Here is a 15,048-nt window from a genome sequence, read left to right as displayed (position 1 = left end):
TATGTTTCTCAGTCTTTTTGAGAATCTGTTAGAGAACTGTCTGTACCAATTTCTGTGTTATGTTTAAGCTTAAAAAAAAAAAGTAATGACCCTCCAAGAGCACACTTATATGCTCCCTGATAAGAAGCGAAAATATGAAGAATTGGGATGTAGTCTTTTGTACAATCTCCCTTGTCTGCAGTCACACTCTGTATCAAGTAAGCAGTCCACATTAGGACCGACCCTGCGTTCCATTGCTTCACAGCAGCATTTACGCCTCCCCGTCTCCCCCCCCTCACCTGCAGTGTGGAGCAGTGATGAGAGGGTCCCAAGGAAGGCAGAAATCAGTGACTTACTTCATGGAAGACCTGTCACTTCCTCTATGACAGTAGTATTTTGGTAAGAGCTGTGCACAAGGATACTACAACAGGCTGATAGAATAGTGGGGCATGTAAGGAAGAAAAGAGGCTTGGGAATTTTTTTTATCCAAGTGATCATTAAGGAGAGTTTTCTAATTGGGGATTTCACAGGACAGAGGGAAGTCTAGACAGCATAGCTATAGGAGGCTATAAATATAAGCTACTGAATTTTATGGGGTTTTGTGCGTTTAATGTCTCGCTTGTGGGAGGGCTAGTCATTGAAGAGAATAATTTTGGATGAAAAGGTACTTCCTTATCTGCAGTGGTTTCTGCTTTGTTTTTTGCAGTATTTTAATTCTAGTAGATCCTCAATAACTTACACCACTGAGACACCATCGTGTGGCTGTTAGCAAATAAGCAACCTGATGAATTAAGAATGTTGTATCACAGAAAATATTACTTGACTTGTTTATTTGGATATTTGTCATAGCAAACTAGAAATGTGCTGAAATATGAGAATCATGAGTCTTCATTATGGAACTTCAGCAAATATTCTCAATGTACCTTCCTGTCTTAGAATTGTTCCCCAAGTCCCCAGAAAATGAGAGATTAACCAGGGTTTGGTTTTATGTTTGTTTCTGTGTGCAATTAAGCGCAGCCCATTTTGTCCTTCTGCTTCATATAACAGAGTTGTCATGAGCCTGGCTGTGCCATGGAAACTGGTTTGACGTCACTAATTCTGCTTAGATGGGGGATTAGCGCTAGACAAAGTAGTTGATTTTAAAGGCGAGTCCTTTGTGCCTCGTGGTCCCAAATGTTCATCTCCATCTCTATGTAAAGAATAGATACTGTATACAGTACAGGGATTGAGACAGCTCTACAAGTGTGTTATTTGTGATTCAGACAAAACTAAGTCGAATATCATTATCCTTGGAGAGAGGGAGAGAGACTTTTATGCTGTCGTGTGTGTGGGGGAGAAGGCTTTTGGGAGACAAACCTTCTTCGTAGCACAGTGTTTTTGTGGAAGGGGTGTTTTCTCTGCTGTTACTTTGGTGCAGTGATAAATGCTGTCCTTTCAGCGTTTACTTAGATCTAGTGCCTTCTCGCTTTATACTTCGTTGGTGCTGGATTTGCATCCATGCATTTTAGAGTGCAAATATGGTGTTTTGAATAAAGTACCTTCCAATTCTGACTTTTCACTAACTCAAACTAACTCTACCCCGTAGAAATTTTAAATTAGGGTAGAATATTTAAGAAACAAAAATCTCACTTGCCTCAAGGAGTAAACAAAGCACATGCTTGCATAATTGTAGCATATTTGACTATTGGTCTGTATCAATTTTGCAACCAGGAACAAGGTTTTTATTATCTTTAAATAAATTTTCCTGTATTGAAATCATTGCTTTGGTGAGTGAAGTTTTAGGAATCAATTTTGGTGAGGTCAAGATTTAATTTTTAAAATGTTTTTGATAACGTTTAAACTTTAATTTTGGAAGACTTTTAAATTGTATTTCATTTGTGTGGAAGGAAATAAAGAATGTAAGATTTTTGTTCAAGGGCACATGCAGCCACCTCAGCCAATTTGAGTATCATCTGGCCCATAATCCCGCTGATAAAACCAGCAGTGTGATAGGTTACAGTGAAAAACAGCATCTTCTACAACTACTTCAAATTGGCTTTTCTTCACTTGCTGTGAATGAGTGAGGACATAGCAATTCCTGGTTACATGAGAAAACATTAAAATAAAGCACTACCTAAACCTACAAGGATGCTTGGGGCTCAGGATGGGGTGCAACTTGTCAGGATTTGGGGTTACTTCTCAGAAAGCATATTGTATTGCAGAAGATACAATAGCTTTCTTAGCTTCTACTTGATTGGGATCTGCCCTTAGCTTAAAGGTGACACATTCCAGTATATCATAAATATATTTCACTTTCTCTTTCTCTTTTTTAATAGATTTATCGAGATATATTTCACATATCATAAAATCTACTTATTTAAAGCATATAATTTGATGGTTTCTAGTATATTCACAGAGTGTATCATCACCATGATCTAATTTGAGAACATTTTTAACACCCTATAAAAGATAAAGATATTTTACGGGACTTCCCTGGTGGCGCAGTGGTTAAGAATCTGCCTGTCAATGCAGGGGACATGGGTTTGAGCCCTGGTCCGGGAAGATCCCACATGCCTCAGAGCAACTAAGCCCGTGTGCCACAACTACTGAGCCTGTGCTCTAGAGCCTGCGAGTCACAACTACTGAGCCCACGTGCCACAACTACTGAAGCCCATGGGCCTAGAGCCCGTGCTCTGCAACAAGAGAAGCCACCACAGTGAGAAGCCCATGCATCACAACGAAGAGTAGCCCCGCTCACCGCAATTAGAGAAAGCCCATGCACAGCAAGGAAGACCCAACACAGCCAAAATAAATAAATTTAAAAAAAAAGATATTTTAAATATCATAAATTAATACTGTATTAAAAGTCTCAGTAACCAAGGTGGTTTTTAACCCATTTCGATCAAAGGAATGTCTCACAAATATAGATAAAATGAAATTACTAGATACTCATTGCTACTTCACCAGTTTTTACCTTAGAGTTATTGGGTTCTAACTCCTGATAGGCATTCTTACTCTCTTAATATTTAAAAAGAAAAGCCTTTTCTGTCTGTGTGAGAGAGGCAAGCAAAAACTACAAGAATGGTGTAATTAATACATTGACTAAATATTTCCAACTTTCTTCAAAACCGTAATACAACAATTTAAAATTTGAGATTTGATTTCTATGTCCAACGTGTTAATGGATTTCGCCACTTAGGAAAGTGTATATAACTATTACTAATAAGGACTTCAGTTCAAAAACAGAAACAAAAAACAACAGCTCGTTTTCAGTGACTCATTAAGCGGAGGGTCCAGACTTCATTTGATGGTTGAAGTGGCATCTCGCCTAGAGGCTGGCAGATGGACTGGGTGACCTTTGGGAATTATTTCTTTTCAGATTTCTGTCTAAAATAACTTAGATGCCATTTAGTCATGTTTCTTTTATTATTTTGTAGAAGAGCAGTCTGTATCGTCCTTTTTAAAAAATACTTAAAAATTAGGCCTTAGGAAGTAAATTCAGACCAAGAATAATGAGAAACTAAATTGAAGGAAAGGAACCTCATCTAGAGGGCAGGAGGCAGGTGGGGCAGATTGCAGTAGCTGAATAAGGGGACCAACCCCCTGAGAAGAATGGATTTGAGGGGGAAAAGCTGGCTGTTAATTCTGTCTAAAATTCCTAAAACCCTAACCTCACACTTTACGCAAGCCATATACGACTGCTGACAACTTGTGTGTTTTTACAGCATTGCTTTCCTCAAACTAATTTTCATTTATTTGTAGACTGAGTAATTCCTGGTAACTTTCTGACTTTGAACTTTCATTAGTTGCTAAAAGTTACAGTAAAATTGAGCTTTGCCTCTTGGCAAAAGAATATGGTTTGATGAACTATAGAGTCGCATGATTTTAGAGTCAACTCTACATTTAGTGCCTGAGAGCAGGACATAACCATTCATTCGTGTAAGTACCTGTTACATGCTCAGGACCGTGCAGAGTATTTTGAGGAAAAGTGTAAGATAAGGGCTCTGAGGTCTAGAAGCTTATGGTTTTTTTGAGGGAGAAGAATGTTTATACTCATAGAATGATTAAATATGACAGCATGATAGTATGTGGTGATATGCCAAATTAAAGGCATACAAGGAGTATGAGAGTGTTTTAAAGAGTAAGAATTCTTGGTGCTATGGCCAGAGAAGACCTCAGAGAATAGAAATCAACTGGAGGAGACTGAAGATCTAATATGGTCATGCCCCTGATTACTAAGACTGAGAAATGAGCTAATTGCAAAGAAGAGCTATTTTTATTTGATTGAGTTATGCCTCTTTCACTGACCAAGCATGTCACGTGCTGATGAAAGGCAAGGAGAGATGTGTGTTAGAAAAACAGCCAGGATATTCTGTTTCAAATAATTAGATATCTAGATCTGTAGTTTATAAACAATTGTATATATGATTTCATTCTGTTTACTTGCATCTTCCTTTTTAGATCTAAAGGGGCAATTCTGAACATCTCCTCTGCCAGTGGCATGTACCCAGTTCCACTGTTGACCTTGTACTCTGCAACTAAGGTGAACAATTTTTTATTAAATTGTGTCAGAAGAAGAATAACGAATACTTTTCAGTCTGAGAAATGGGCATGGAACTTTCTTGAAGTTCTAGCCTTAGCAGTTTTCAAATGGACGGAGAAGAAAAGGAAAATAGCCAACACTAGTTTCAGAGGAGCCAGAGCTGGAGATACACTGACTGGTATCAACTTTACAAATGAGGCACCAAGATCTCAGATCTGCAGATGCTTTTTTTCTCCCAGTAGTTTACTGGTTTTAAAATTGGTATTTGTACTTCCCAACAGGGAGCTGGTCTGGGCCAGTTAGCTCAGCTGATCAGAACATAACCTAAATGAGTCTAAGAATGGGGATTTGATTCATGAATGACTCAGCATACAGCTTAAGTGCCATGTCCGCAGAGCTTAGAAGGATCTCAGCTAGTCAGCACATAGATACACAGTATGCACAAGATAGATGGGGGAGTGTGAGTTTTTGCCACATTCTTCAAAGTTCACAGATATTTATTGCCACTTCTGGAGTGAGACAAGAATTTTCCAGACCTCTCTGTAAGATGCCATAATTTTATACCACATCACCATTCACCTCTTCACGTTACTACTAGGACAGTAATTTAGAATGCATTTTGTACTGCCTGCAGGTCAATAGCATCATTTTCAAATATGTTGTTGAAGCATAGGATACATCTCTGAAATAAAAATGACCATTGGGACGCTGAAATTAAACAAGCTTTTAGGGGAAAATGAGCAAAATATAATGCACAATAAGAACTTGCAATATGACAGGAAAGGAAAAGAGCAAAACGCCTGCCCTCTTTTTCACTTTGTCCCCTGGAAAAACTTAAAGTGACTACGCACTGTATTTTGAAAAAGCCTGGCTCCGCCCCCCCAGCCCTGCAATCTGCTTGCTTTCTGTATATCTGAAACATGCAGTAGGCATGTTTAAAATGAACACCATGTTTCTTGAAGTGACTGGTGAACTTCAACTTCTTCTTGCCTGTTCTGCTCCACGGACACAAGACTGTCACAAACTAGGACCTCAGTAGAGTCATCATTGATACTTTGCATTTCAAGCCTGAGGTTGAGTCCACCTTTGTAAAAAAATGGCACATTCTATTTTACAAATAGATTTAAAGTCGTTCTATTGGAAGAAGATGGGCTGTCACGTTCACCTCTACACTTCTTGGATCTTGCCATCCCAAAGGACCAAGAGGACGCTTGCTCTTTTCTTCTCTTTACTGACAACAAAATCCCCATAGACCAGACTTGAACAGAATTCATACTGTGTTTCTGTTTGAATGGCAAGTGGGGAGGAGGAATGCATCCTTTGTTATATAATAAGACGTTCCTTCTCGGAAAGTCATTTTCTGAAAAAAGAAAAGATAAGAGCCTTTTCCAGTTAAATCAGAATTTGATCTGGATATTATATTTGGTAAGAGAACACTTAATTTAGTGGCAGATAAAGAAAACGAGGTTTTGAAGGGTTTTTTTTAAGGTCTCTTCTGCATTTGAAATGAAAAGAATGATTAGAAACTATAGTGTTAAATGGTTAGTTGATTATTTTTGTTTCCATGGCTACAGATCAGGCAGATTGATGTAATATGTGTGTTTGTGTTCTCACTCCCACCCCCTCCCAGGCTTTTGTAGATTTCTTCTCTAGATGCCTCCATGAAGAATATAAGAGCAAGGGCATCTTTGTGCAGGTGAGTGGAGTTTGTTTCAGTTAAGTATCCCTGTTTTTGTGTGGTTTCCACAGCAACTGTTGCTGTCTTGGCAACGAAAGAAAATCACATTCCTAAGTAAGTGAATGTGACGTTAGCACACCATTAAAGACATGGTTTCTTTTCCTTTATGCACTTAAGTCTAGATTTTAAACAATTTACTAGAATTTTTAAGTGGTAATACCTAAAGTAGAACTATGCAGCATAAACAGTTGGTGCATAATAATTGTAAGTTCTTATGATCTTATTTTGAGAGAATTAGACTGTCAGTATCTCTCAGCTGCCAGGTATGCAAGGAGTGCCATGACTATTCCAAAGCCTCTGTCTAATAATCACAAGAGAGGAGAGAGCTGAATAAAACTGAGTTTTACTAGCACGAGGATGACTGCATACGACAGGATGATATAGGTGTGGTAGTGATCTTTTACTTTTTTTTAATTGTAGTAAAATATACATCACCGAAAACACCATTTAAATCACTTTTAAGTATGCAGTTCAGTGGCATTAAGTACATTGACATTGTTGTGCACCCATTACTACCTTACATCTCCAGGACTTTTTTCATCCTCCAAAACTGAAACTCTATTCATTAAACAATAACTTTCCATTCCCCCCCCCCCCAGCCCCTGACAACCACATTCTACTTTCTGTCTCTGAATTTGACCACACTAGGTACTTCATGTGAGTGGAATCCTACAGTATTTGTCTTTTTGTGACTGGCTTATTTCACTTAGCATAATGTCTTCAAGCTTCATGCATGTTATAGGATGTGTCAGAATTTCCTTCATAATCCCGTTGCGTGTATATACCACATTGTGTTTATGCATTCATCTGTCGATGGACATTTGGGAGGCTTCCACCACTTGGCTGCTGTGAATAATGCTATGAACATGGGTGTACACCTATCTTTTTGAGACCCTGCTTTCAATTCTTTTGGATATGTACCCAGAAATGGAATTGCTGGATCATATGATAATTCTTTTTGCTTGTTTTGAAGAATCACCTTACTGTTTTCCATAGTAGCTGCCCTATTTTACGTTCCTACCAGCAATGCGTAAGGGTTCCAATTTCTTCACATCCTCAGCAATACTCGTTATTTTCTTTTTGTTTGTTTGTGTTTTATAGTAGCCATCGTTATGAGTGTGAAGTGCTATCACATTGTGGTTTTGATTTGGATTTGCATTTCCTCAGTGATTAGTGAGGTTGAGCATCTTTTCAAGTGTTTACTGGCCATTTGGCTGTCTTCTTTGGAGAAATGTCTATTGAAGTTCTTTGCCCATTTTTTCATTGGGTTGCTTGCTTTTTATTTTTGAATTGTAGGAGTTCTTGATATAGTCTAGATATTAACCCTTTATTAGGTATATGATTTGCAAATATTTTCTCCCTCTTCGTGGGTTACCTTTTCACTCTGTGGATAGTGTCCTTTGGTGCTCAAAAGTTTTAAATTTTGATGTAGTCCAATTTATCTATTTTTTGTTTTTGTTGCCTGTGCTTTTGGTGTCATATCCCAGAAATCATTGCCAAATCAAATGCCATGAGGCTTTTCCCCTGTTTTAAAAAAAAAATTTTATTGAAGTATAGTTGATTGTCCCCTCCATGTTTTCTTTCAAGAGTTTTATAGTTTTAGCTCTTACATTTAGGCCTTTGATCCATTTGACTTAATTTTTATAGAGACCTTTGATTTTATTATGTAGCTAACAGATACAATGCTGTGAAACTGCAGTACAAAATACAAGAGGAAGCAAATGTAGAGGTTTTTATGGGTGTCAGTCTCAAATCAGTTGTTGCTCAACACAAAGTATTAGGCACATGATTAGGCACATTTTTTAACAATGTCTTGGGAGAGGTTGCAATTCTTACCCCTTTCCTGCTCCTGTCCACGACCTGCCCCCACCTCTTCACACATCCAGTGTTCATTATGGCTTTTAATTCTGTGAGCGTAGTATTTTCCTTTTTGCACCCTGAAGCCTCAAATGATCAATCATAATAATAATAGGTAATATTTGAGGGGATACTTTTCAGGAACAATGCTGAGCATTTCATATGTATCCATGTATTTCATTGCATCTCATAATGATCTTATAAGATGGTGTTGATCATCATTATCTTTAAGTTTATGGAAGTTGGGGTTCAGAGAGGTTAAGCCACTTGCTCATGTTGAACTGGACTCAAGTCCAGGTCTGTTTGGCACCAAAGCCTTTGTTCTTAACCACTGGGCTACTTGCTCCAGGCCTTCAGGACAGCACTTAAGACTTATTGGATCTATCTGCTTAGGCAGCCATGAACCAGAAGGTGCTGGGCTGCTTAGTTCCACTTCCTCCCTTATATCTTTAGGGTAAATGTTTCCTCGTCTTCCAGGGTCCGTTTAGAGCCTGCTTCCCCTCAGTCCTTACCTGAGGTCTCCCCCAAGGGATCCTTCAATGTCATAGCCCTTTGGTGTCATTCCGATTTGCAGCTCCACATAAATATAGGGTACCCTGGGGAGGACAGGGTTTTCAAGAATCTTGAATTTTATACGGAGCTACCATACGCTCCCTTTTCCCGCTTCCTTGACACCAGTCACTTTAATGCTAATAGTTTGAACCTGCTACGTAGCATGTGTTATATTTTGGTAACAGGAAATCGGTAAAGCACTCGGGAGGTCAGGCATCGTGTGCCACACAATGTGCCATTTTCTCATTCTGATGAATCTACTATATTCACTCTATTAACTTAACAATTTTTAAACACTACTGAGAGCAAGCAGGAATCTTAAAGGTCCATTGGTGGGTGACCCAGAGTCAGTGTGACCAGAAGCTGCAAGTGTTTCAGTGACAAAGGGAGTCTTAGGCCTTGTGAGTATAGATGATCAATTTCTCAAATTCCGTGAACAGACAAGACTGTTTCGTCTCTCACTTTCAGGTCTGGTTTCCCTCAAAGATCTTTTCTGCATATGGTCTGCCTATTGATCTGCTGTGACTAACAGCTACTACAAAAGCACATTAGCATTTGTTTTCTGAAATATTTTACTTTGACAAATTTTTATTTTTTTCCTAATAATGAATTACAAATGATGTAATTTCATTGATCATTCTCTTCCTTCATAGGAATTCATTCATGGTTTAAACTTAGAATGAATTTGGTGAAAAAACAAAAACTGAAATGTTTGTGAGGAAAAATACAGTTGTTATTTCTGTGTGAACACATCAAACTCTGAAGTAGAAGAGAATCTCATATTAATTCTGACCAAAGGGATTAAAGAAAAAAAAATCTGGTCTAAATGAAGCTCAGTTAAAAAATTATTGGTTTTTCTCTGGTGGTATGTTGTGTCTGCACGTTTTTTTGGACTAGGAGTATTTAGCAGCTAGTTTTCCCTTCCACTCCATCCCACATACTGTTTCCTGGGTGATCTTATTAAAAACAAGTCAGATGACGTTGCTTTCCTTCAGTGTCCTCCAGTGGCCACCCGTCATGTTGAGGATTGAATTCAGACCCCACGAGGCCATTGCCTCTTGCCATTCCATCACGCCACCCTGCGTTCCGACCAGAGCGGACACTGTAGTGTGCAGTGCGTGCTCTGCCCTCTGCGGTGCCCCTGACTGGCTCCTCTGCTGGCACGCCTTTGCCCCCACTCCTCTGCAAGTCTCCTCTCCACATCTCCTCCCTGCCCCATTCGCACCGGAGCCTGCAGCCCCTGCCCGTCTTTCAGGGCTTCAGCCTCATTTCACCTGCCCTGGGAAACCTTATCTTGGCCGCTGGGCCCTTGTGGTTACACCTTCCCTTCTGCTCTCTTACTCCTTATTATATACCTCTGCCTGATACTCTCTGGCCCAGGACTCCCCCGACTCCAGTGTATTCTTGAGAACAGACTTTTTATCGTGTTTGTCTCTGTGTTGCTAATGGCACATGTAATGCGGGGCATACCAGAGACCTGCCATTTGCTGGCATCACAGAGGACCCTGGCTATGCATGGCCATGCTTGGTGGTACACAGTCCTCAGTTTTTAAGACTTTTGAGCTTCTTCTGTGGCTCCCATATGCCTCTGGTCTTGAATTTTCAAACTCTATTATATCTAGAGGGTTTCCAAGCTAATGCTATGATGACAAAATTCAGTTTCTTCTAATCTTTGGAAGGCAGGTGCTCTTTTTAGGTCTACCTCCATGTGAAGATGCAACAGATTGCTCTTTTGGGAGAGGAAGAGGGTATGGTTTTCAAATCCCAGCTCGTTTTATATTAATTCCTTGTTAATATTTTTTTCTTTGCTTTTTTTCTCTCCCCATCTTTCCCTCAACTTCTTTCCTGTAATTTTTTAAGAGCATTTAAAATTTTCTTCATGAATTCAGATTTGCTAATATATAAGCATTTCCTGGAAACACAAATAAATAGTAGTAACAACATGTGATATAAACGTCCTAGAGGTGAATTTTGACTCTGTTGATGTTTGAATAGAGGATAAGAAGTACATTCTTGTAAATCTCATGGAAAGTGTGCTCTGTTGGTGAGAATGATCTGTTCTCATTCTTACCCTATAACTAAAACCCAATCAAAATTATGCCTCTTTCAAAGGGCCAAATCCAAAGTGCTCTGACTGGCTAGTTGGTGGGCCCCATTACCGGGCTCTGTCTCTTAATACTAAGCAAGTAAGAAATAGCTGAAACTAAAATGACATCCTAAAACTATACTCCTTGAACTCTTATTCTGTAAAACTTTCACAGGCCTCCTTGTTTCTTTTAAACTTTTTATTTGGAAATAATTTCAAATCTATAGAAATCTTGTAAAAATAAGAATAGTACAAAGTACACCCCAGTACTCTTTACACAGATTCACTTATTGTTAACATTTTACTCCATTTGTTTTATCATTGGGAAGTGAGTTGCATATATGATGTTTCTTCACCTCCAAATCCTTTGGTGTGTATTTCCAAAGAATAAGGATATCCTTATAAATAATCACAATATAGTTACCAACTTTAGAATTAACATTGATGTAGTGTTTTCATCTAACCTACCATCTGTATTCTAATTTCTGACCTCATAGTATTCTTTTTTTTTTGGCCACACTGCACGGGTTGTGGGATCTCAGTTCCCTGACCAGGGATTGAACCCGGGCCACAGCAGTGAAAGCCCAGAATCCTAACCACTAGCCCACCAGGGAACTCCCCCTCATAGTATTCTTTATAGCATTTTTTGCCCTCCTGTAAAGAATTCAGTCTAGGACCAGGTATTATATAGTTCTCCTGTCTCTTTAGTTTCCTTTAATCTGGAATACATCCATAGCCTTTCTTTGTCTTTTATGACATTAACATTTTTGAAGAGGACAGTACTCCTCTGCTCTTTTGAATCAAATATTTCTCACTTGGGGGTTTCTCTGATGCTTCCTCATGGTTAGATTCAGGTTATGCTTCCCTGGCCAAAATGACATACGTGGCATCGTGTCCTTCTCAGGGCGTCACATCCAGAGACACATGATATCCATCTGCCCCTTATTGCTGATGTTGATTTCGACCCCTCAGTCAAGGGGTTACCCAGTTTCTCTGCTGTAGCGTTACTGTTTTTTTCCCTTGCACTAATAAGCAGTCTGTGGGGAGACACTTTGAAAACCATGCAGATGTCCTGCCCCCTCTCACAGTTTCCCCTAGATTTAGCATCCAGCAATGAATGACTCTTCACAAACCTGCCTTATGAAGAGCTTTTTGATGCTAAAGAATTCATGAAGCCCTGGATATTTACCCATTTCAAAGTAAGAAGTCTTAGCTCCCTCAGTCCAGGCTGTGGTTTTATGCAGACCACATTGATTACTGGTGTGCTTAGAGGTGGTGAGGAAAGGATGCTGAGCCTAGTCAGCAGACCAAGGTTTTAGTTCTGGTATCACCCCTCCGTGGTCTAACCCACAGAAAGCTGCTTCATTACCTTGAGACTCGGCCTCCCCCTCTAGCACGTGGGGACACGTGATAATGCATATATAAATAAAACATGGGAAACTCTGAAACACGAGCATGAAGTAAGGAAAGAAACTTGCATTTATTGACTCTACAATATGCCCCATGTCTTCACCTATTTTGTTATCTCATTTAAGATAGATGTTAACCTAGTCCCATTTTACAGACAGAAAGCCAAGAATCAATAGGAATCATGTAACTTGCCTAAGGTTAGTGAGTGCCTGCCACTAGCCAGCTCTTCAGCCAGGCAGGGAGGCAACAAGTGAGTAAGACATGGTTCTGACCTCAGGGCACCCACAGAGAGAGCCAGATATTTAAACACATTACATCGACAAGGGATAGTAAGTCCAAAACCAGAGGTGTATATTTTGTTCCACGTTTCTTCAGTCAAGAAATACTGAGCGGGAACTACTAGGGAGGTGGGGATGCAATAGCAAAAAGACAGACGAAGTCCCTGCTGTGGCAGAGTTTATATTTAGTGGGAAGGAGACAGACAATAGCAAGCAAACGAACACATGAGTGTGATTATTTTACATAGTGATCCGCTCTGTGAAGGACCTAAAGGAGGCTGCTGTGTTGGGTAATGTGGGGAGGTATGGGGAATTTAGCCATCTGGATTGACCGTGAGGGTTTGAATAACGCCATGATCTGTGCTCTTTCTGCCGTGCCCTCCTGCTTCTCCCCGGGGTGTTACTGTGCACCACAGTTTTCTTCCTTGGAGCTGCGAAGCCAGGTCTCTGGAAGTGCTGTCAACAAGGAGATCATTTGCTAACTGAAACCATCGCATGAGGTTTAGTTTGCCTGACCTTTTACCAGAGGAAAGGTGAGAACACAGGTGGAGACTGCCCCCCCTCCAGACCCAGAGAAGGCGGGTGTAGGTTTCAGCCGGTCTGGCCTGAAAACGAAGGGGGCTTCTCACTCTTAGCACAGAGATTACAAAAGAATGTTTACCATAATGGAGAAATTCTTTGGGCCCTGTTCTCTTAAAGTCCTATCTTCCAGTGCTTTGTTGCTTTTTGGTGATGAGAGTTGGTGGTTTTGCTAATTTGGTTAAAAATGTAGTTTTTAGTCAGAATAAATTTAGAAAACAAATCGGACAAATTGAGATGAGGGAGCAAACAATTCCAGTTTATTTTGTTAATGAAAGAAGATATTCCTCGTTTGTATTTTGTTAAAACATTTTATCGCTTAGCGTAATCATACAGATCTACTGGGCTTCAAAGAGCTAGATAGCTAAACACAGAAAAATTCGCATCGGGACTGAAAACATAAGTCCTCATCCATCTTTCTTGTTAATTGCCAAGGACAATAAAAGAAGGTAATGGCCTGTGTCTTTAGTGCAAATGGAGTCTAAATACAGAGAACTATAAAGCAACAGAAAGATTCTCACAGGAAATATTCATATCTAGTCAACTGCACCAGCTTTGAGAAATGGCTGAAGAATAGTAAAATTAGTCCTGTTGGGATCATTGGACCCAGACCGCTTCCAACTAGGTGAATCCTCATTTTTGTCAGTGATAATGGCTTTTTTCCTTGGCCTTTTACAGCAGTGTTATACCACAGGAGCTAAAAACCTAAGATGTCCTTTAGTCCTTCAAACCACATTAAATCTGTATCCAGAAAGGACTCAGATATCCAGCTGGTTACCACAGTCATTTTCTATAGAAAATGGTGTTCTTACCCCTCTTACAGGATATAAAAACTCAGCCAAGTTTTTTCTTTCTAAATGCATTCTGAAAATTATAAATATTAGAAAACTTAGAAAAGAATTCTAATACATACCAGAGTTTAAATCTCACACTCTTTAACTGACAGTTTTTTTTTCAATCCTCATAGTAATAGAATAGGGAAGATGCTATATCCCCCAAGGAAGAAAATAAAGCTCAGTATTTTGCTCACGATCTCACGACTAGTAAGTGGTCAAGTGGAATTTGAATCCAAGTCTGTGATTTCAAAGCTGAAATTTTCTCCCCACCCCCCGTATCCAGCTTATTCTTTCTCTTACACCGCAGATTCAGTCCATCAGGGAATCTCACTGACTGTAGTGGACCCTTTAAACACATCCACTGTCTGACCGCTTCTCATGCCTGCCACCGTGATCTCTTGCCCTGGACCTTTTGCAGCATCTTCCTATGTGGCCTCCCTACTCCCACCTTGATAATAGCCCCACGCCCACCCCCCCACCCCAGTCTGTGATCTCTTTAAAGCATAATCCAGGTCATCTTACTCCTCTGCTGAAAACTCTCCTGTGGCTTTTCATCTCTTTCAGAGTAAAACCAGGAGTTCTTGTGACCCACCGTGTTCTGACTGCAGATGTTCCACATTAGCGTGTGCCCCCCTACACACACCCCGCTATTTCTCTGGCCTCCTTGCAGTACTCAAACCCTCTGAGCACACTCATACCTCAGGCCCTTTGCACTTGCTCTTCTTTCAGTCTAAGGCTCTTTATCCAGGTATCTTTTTGGCTTGCTCTCTCCCTTCATTGAGATCTTTGCTTATATGTGACCATATCACATACATGTCACCGTTATCCCTGAGGCCTTTCTTGATCACCTGCAGGAACAGCCTCCATCACCTCCACCCTTTACTCAGGTTTATTTTTCTTCTTCCTTTTTATCATCACCTGCCAATATTGTAGACATTCTTTTAACCATTTGTTTGTAGGCTGTGTGCACCAGCCCCCCTTTCCCCCCACTAAAATGTAAGCTCAGTAAGATCAGGGACTTTGTCCTTGTCCATAACTGTATTCCGAGTGCCTAAAACAGTGTTCTAGTAGGCGCTCAGGAAAGACTTGTTAAATACATGCTGTTTTGTGAGCTAACACTGTTTTCCCTTTTGTTCTTTGAATGTTAACATACGAATTCCACATATGTGGAGGCAGGTCATTTGTAAGATTATCAGCCAGCCAGTGTCGAT

General features: G+C 39.9%; 1 protein-coding gene across 2 annotated transcripts in view; it reads left to right on the top strand.

Moving 5' to 3' along the window:
• The window catches only part of HSD17B12 (hydroxysteroid 17-beta dehydrogenase 12), a 172,877-nt gene that overhangs the window by 141,205 nt on the left and 16,624 nt on the right, over positions 1-15,048 (top strand). For both annotated transcript variants that reach the window (XM_049713177.1, XM_004264026.4), the window contains exons 8-9: positions 4,420-4,501; positions 6,132-6,197. In XM_049713177.1, coding sequence (XP_049569134.1) covers positions 4,420-4,501; positions 6,132-6,197 — 148 coding nt within the window. The remainder of the gene's footprint in view (positions 1-4,419; positions 4,502-6,131; positions 6,198-15,048) is intronic.

Source organism: Orcinus orca, chromosome 8 (genome assembly GCF_937001465.1).
Source record: "Orcinus orca chromosome 8, mOrcOrc1.1, whole genome shotgun sequence".
NCBI lineage: Eukaryota > Metazoa > Chordata > Mammalia > Artiodactyla > Delphinidae > Orcinus > Orcinus orca.
This window is presented reverse-complemented; position numbering and strand designations above follow the sequence as displayed.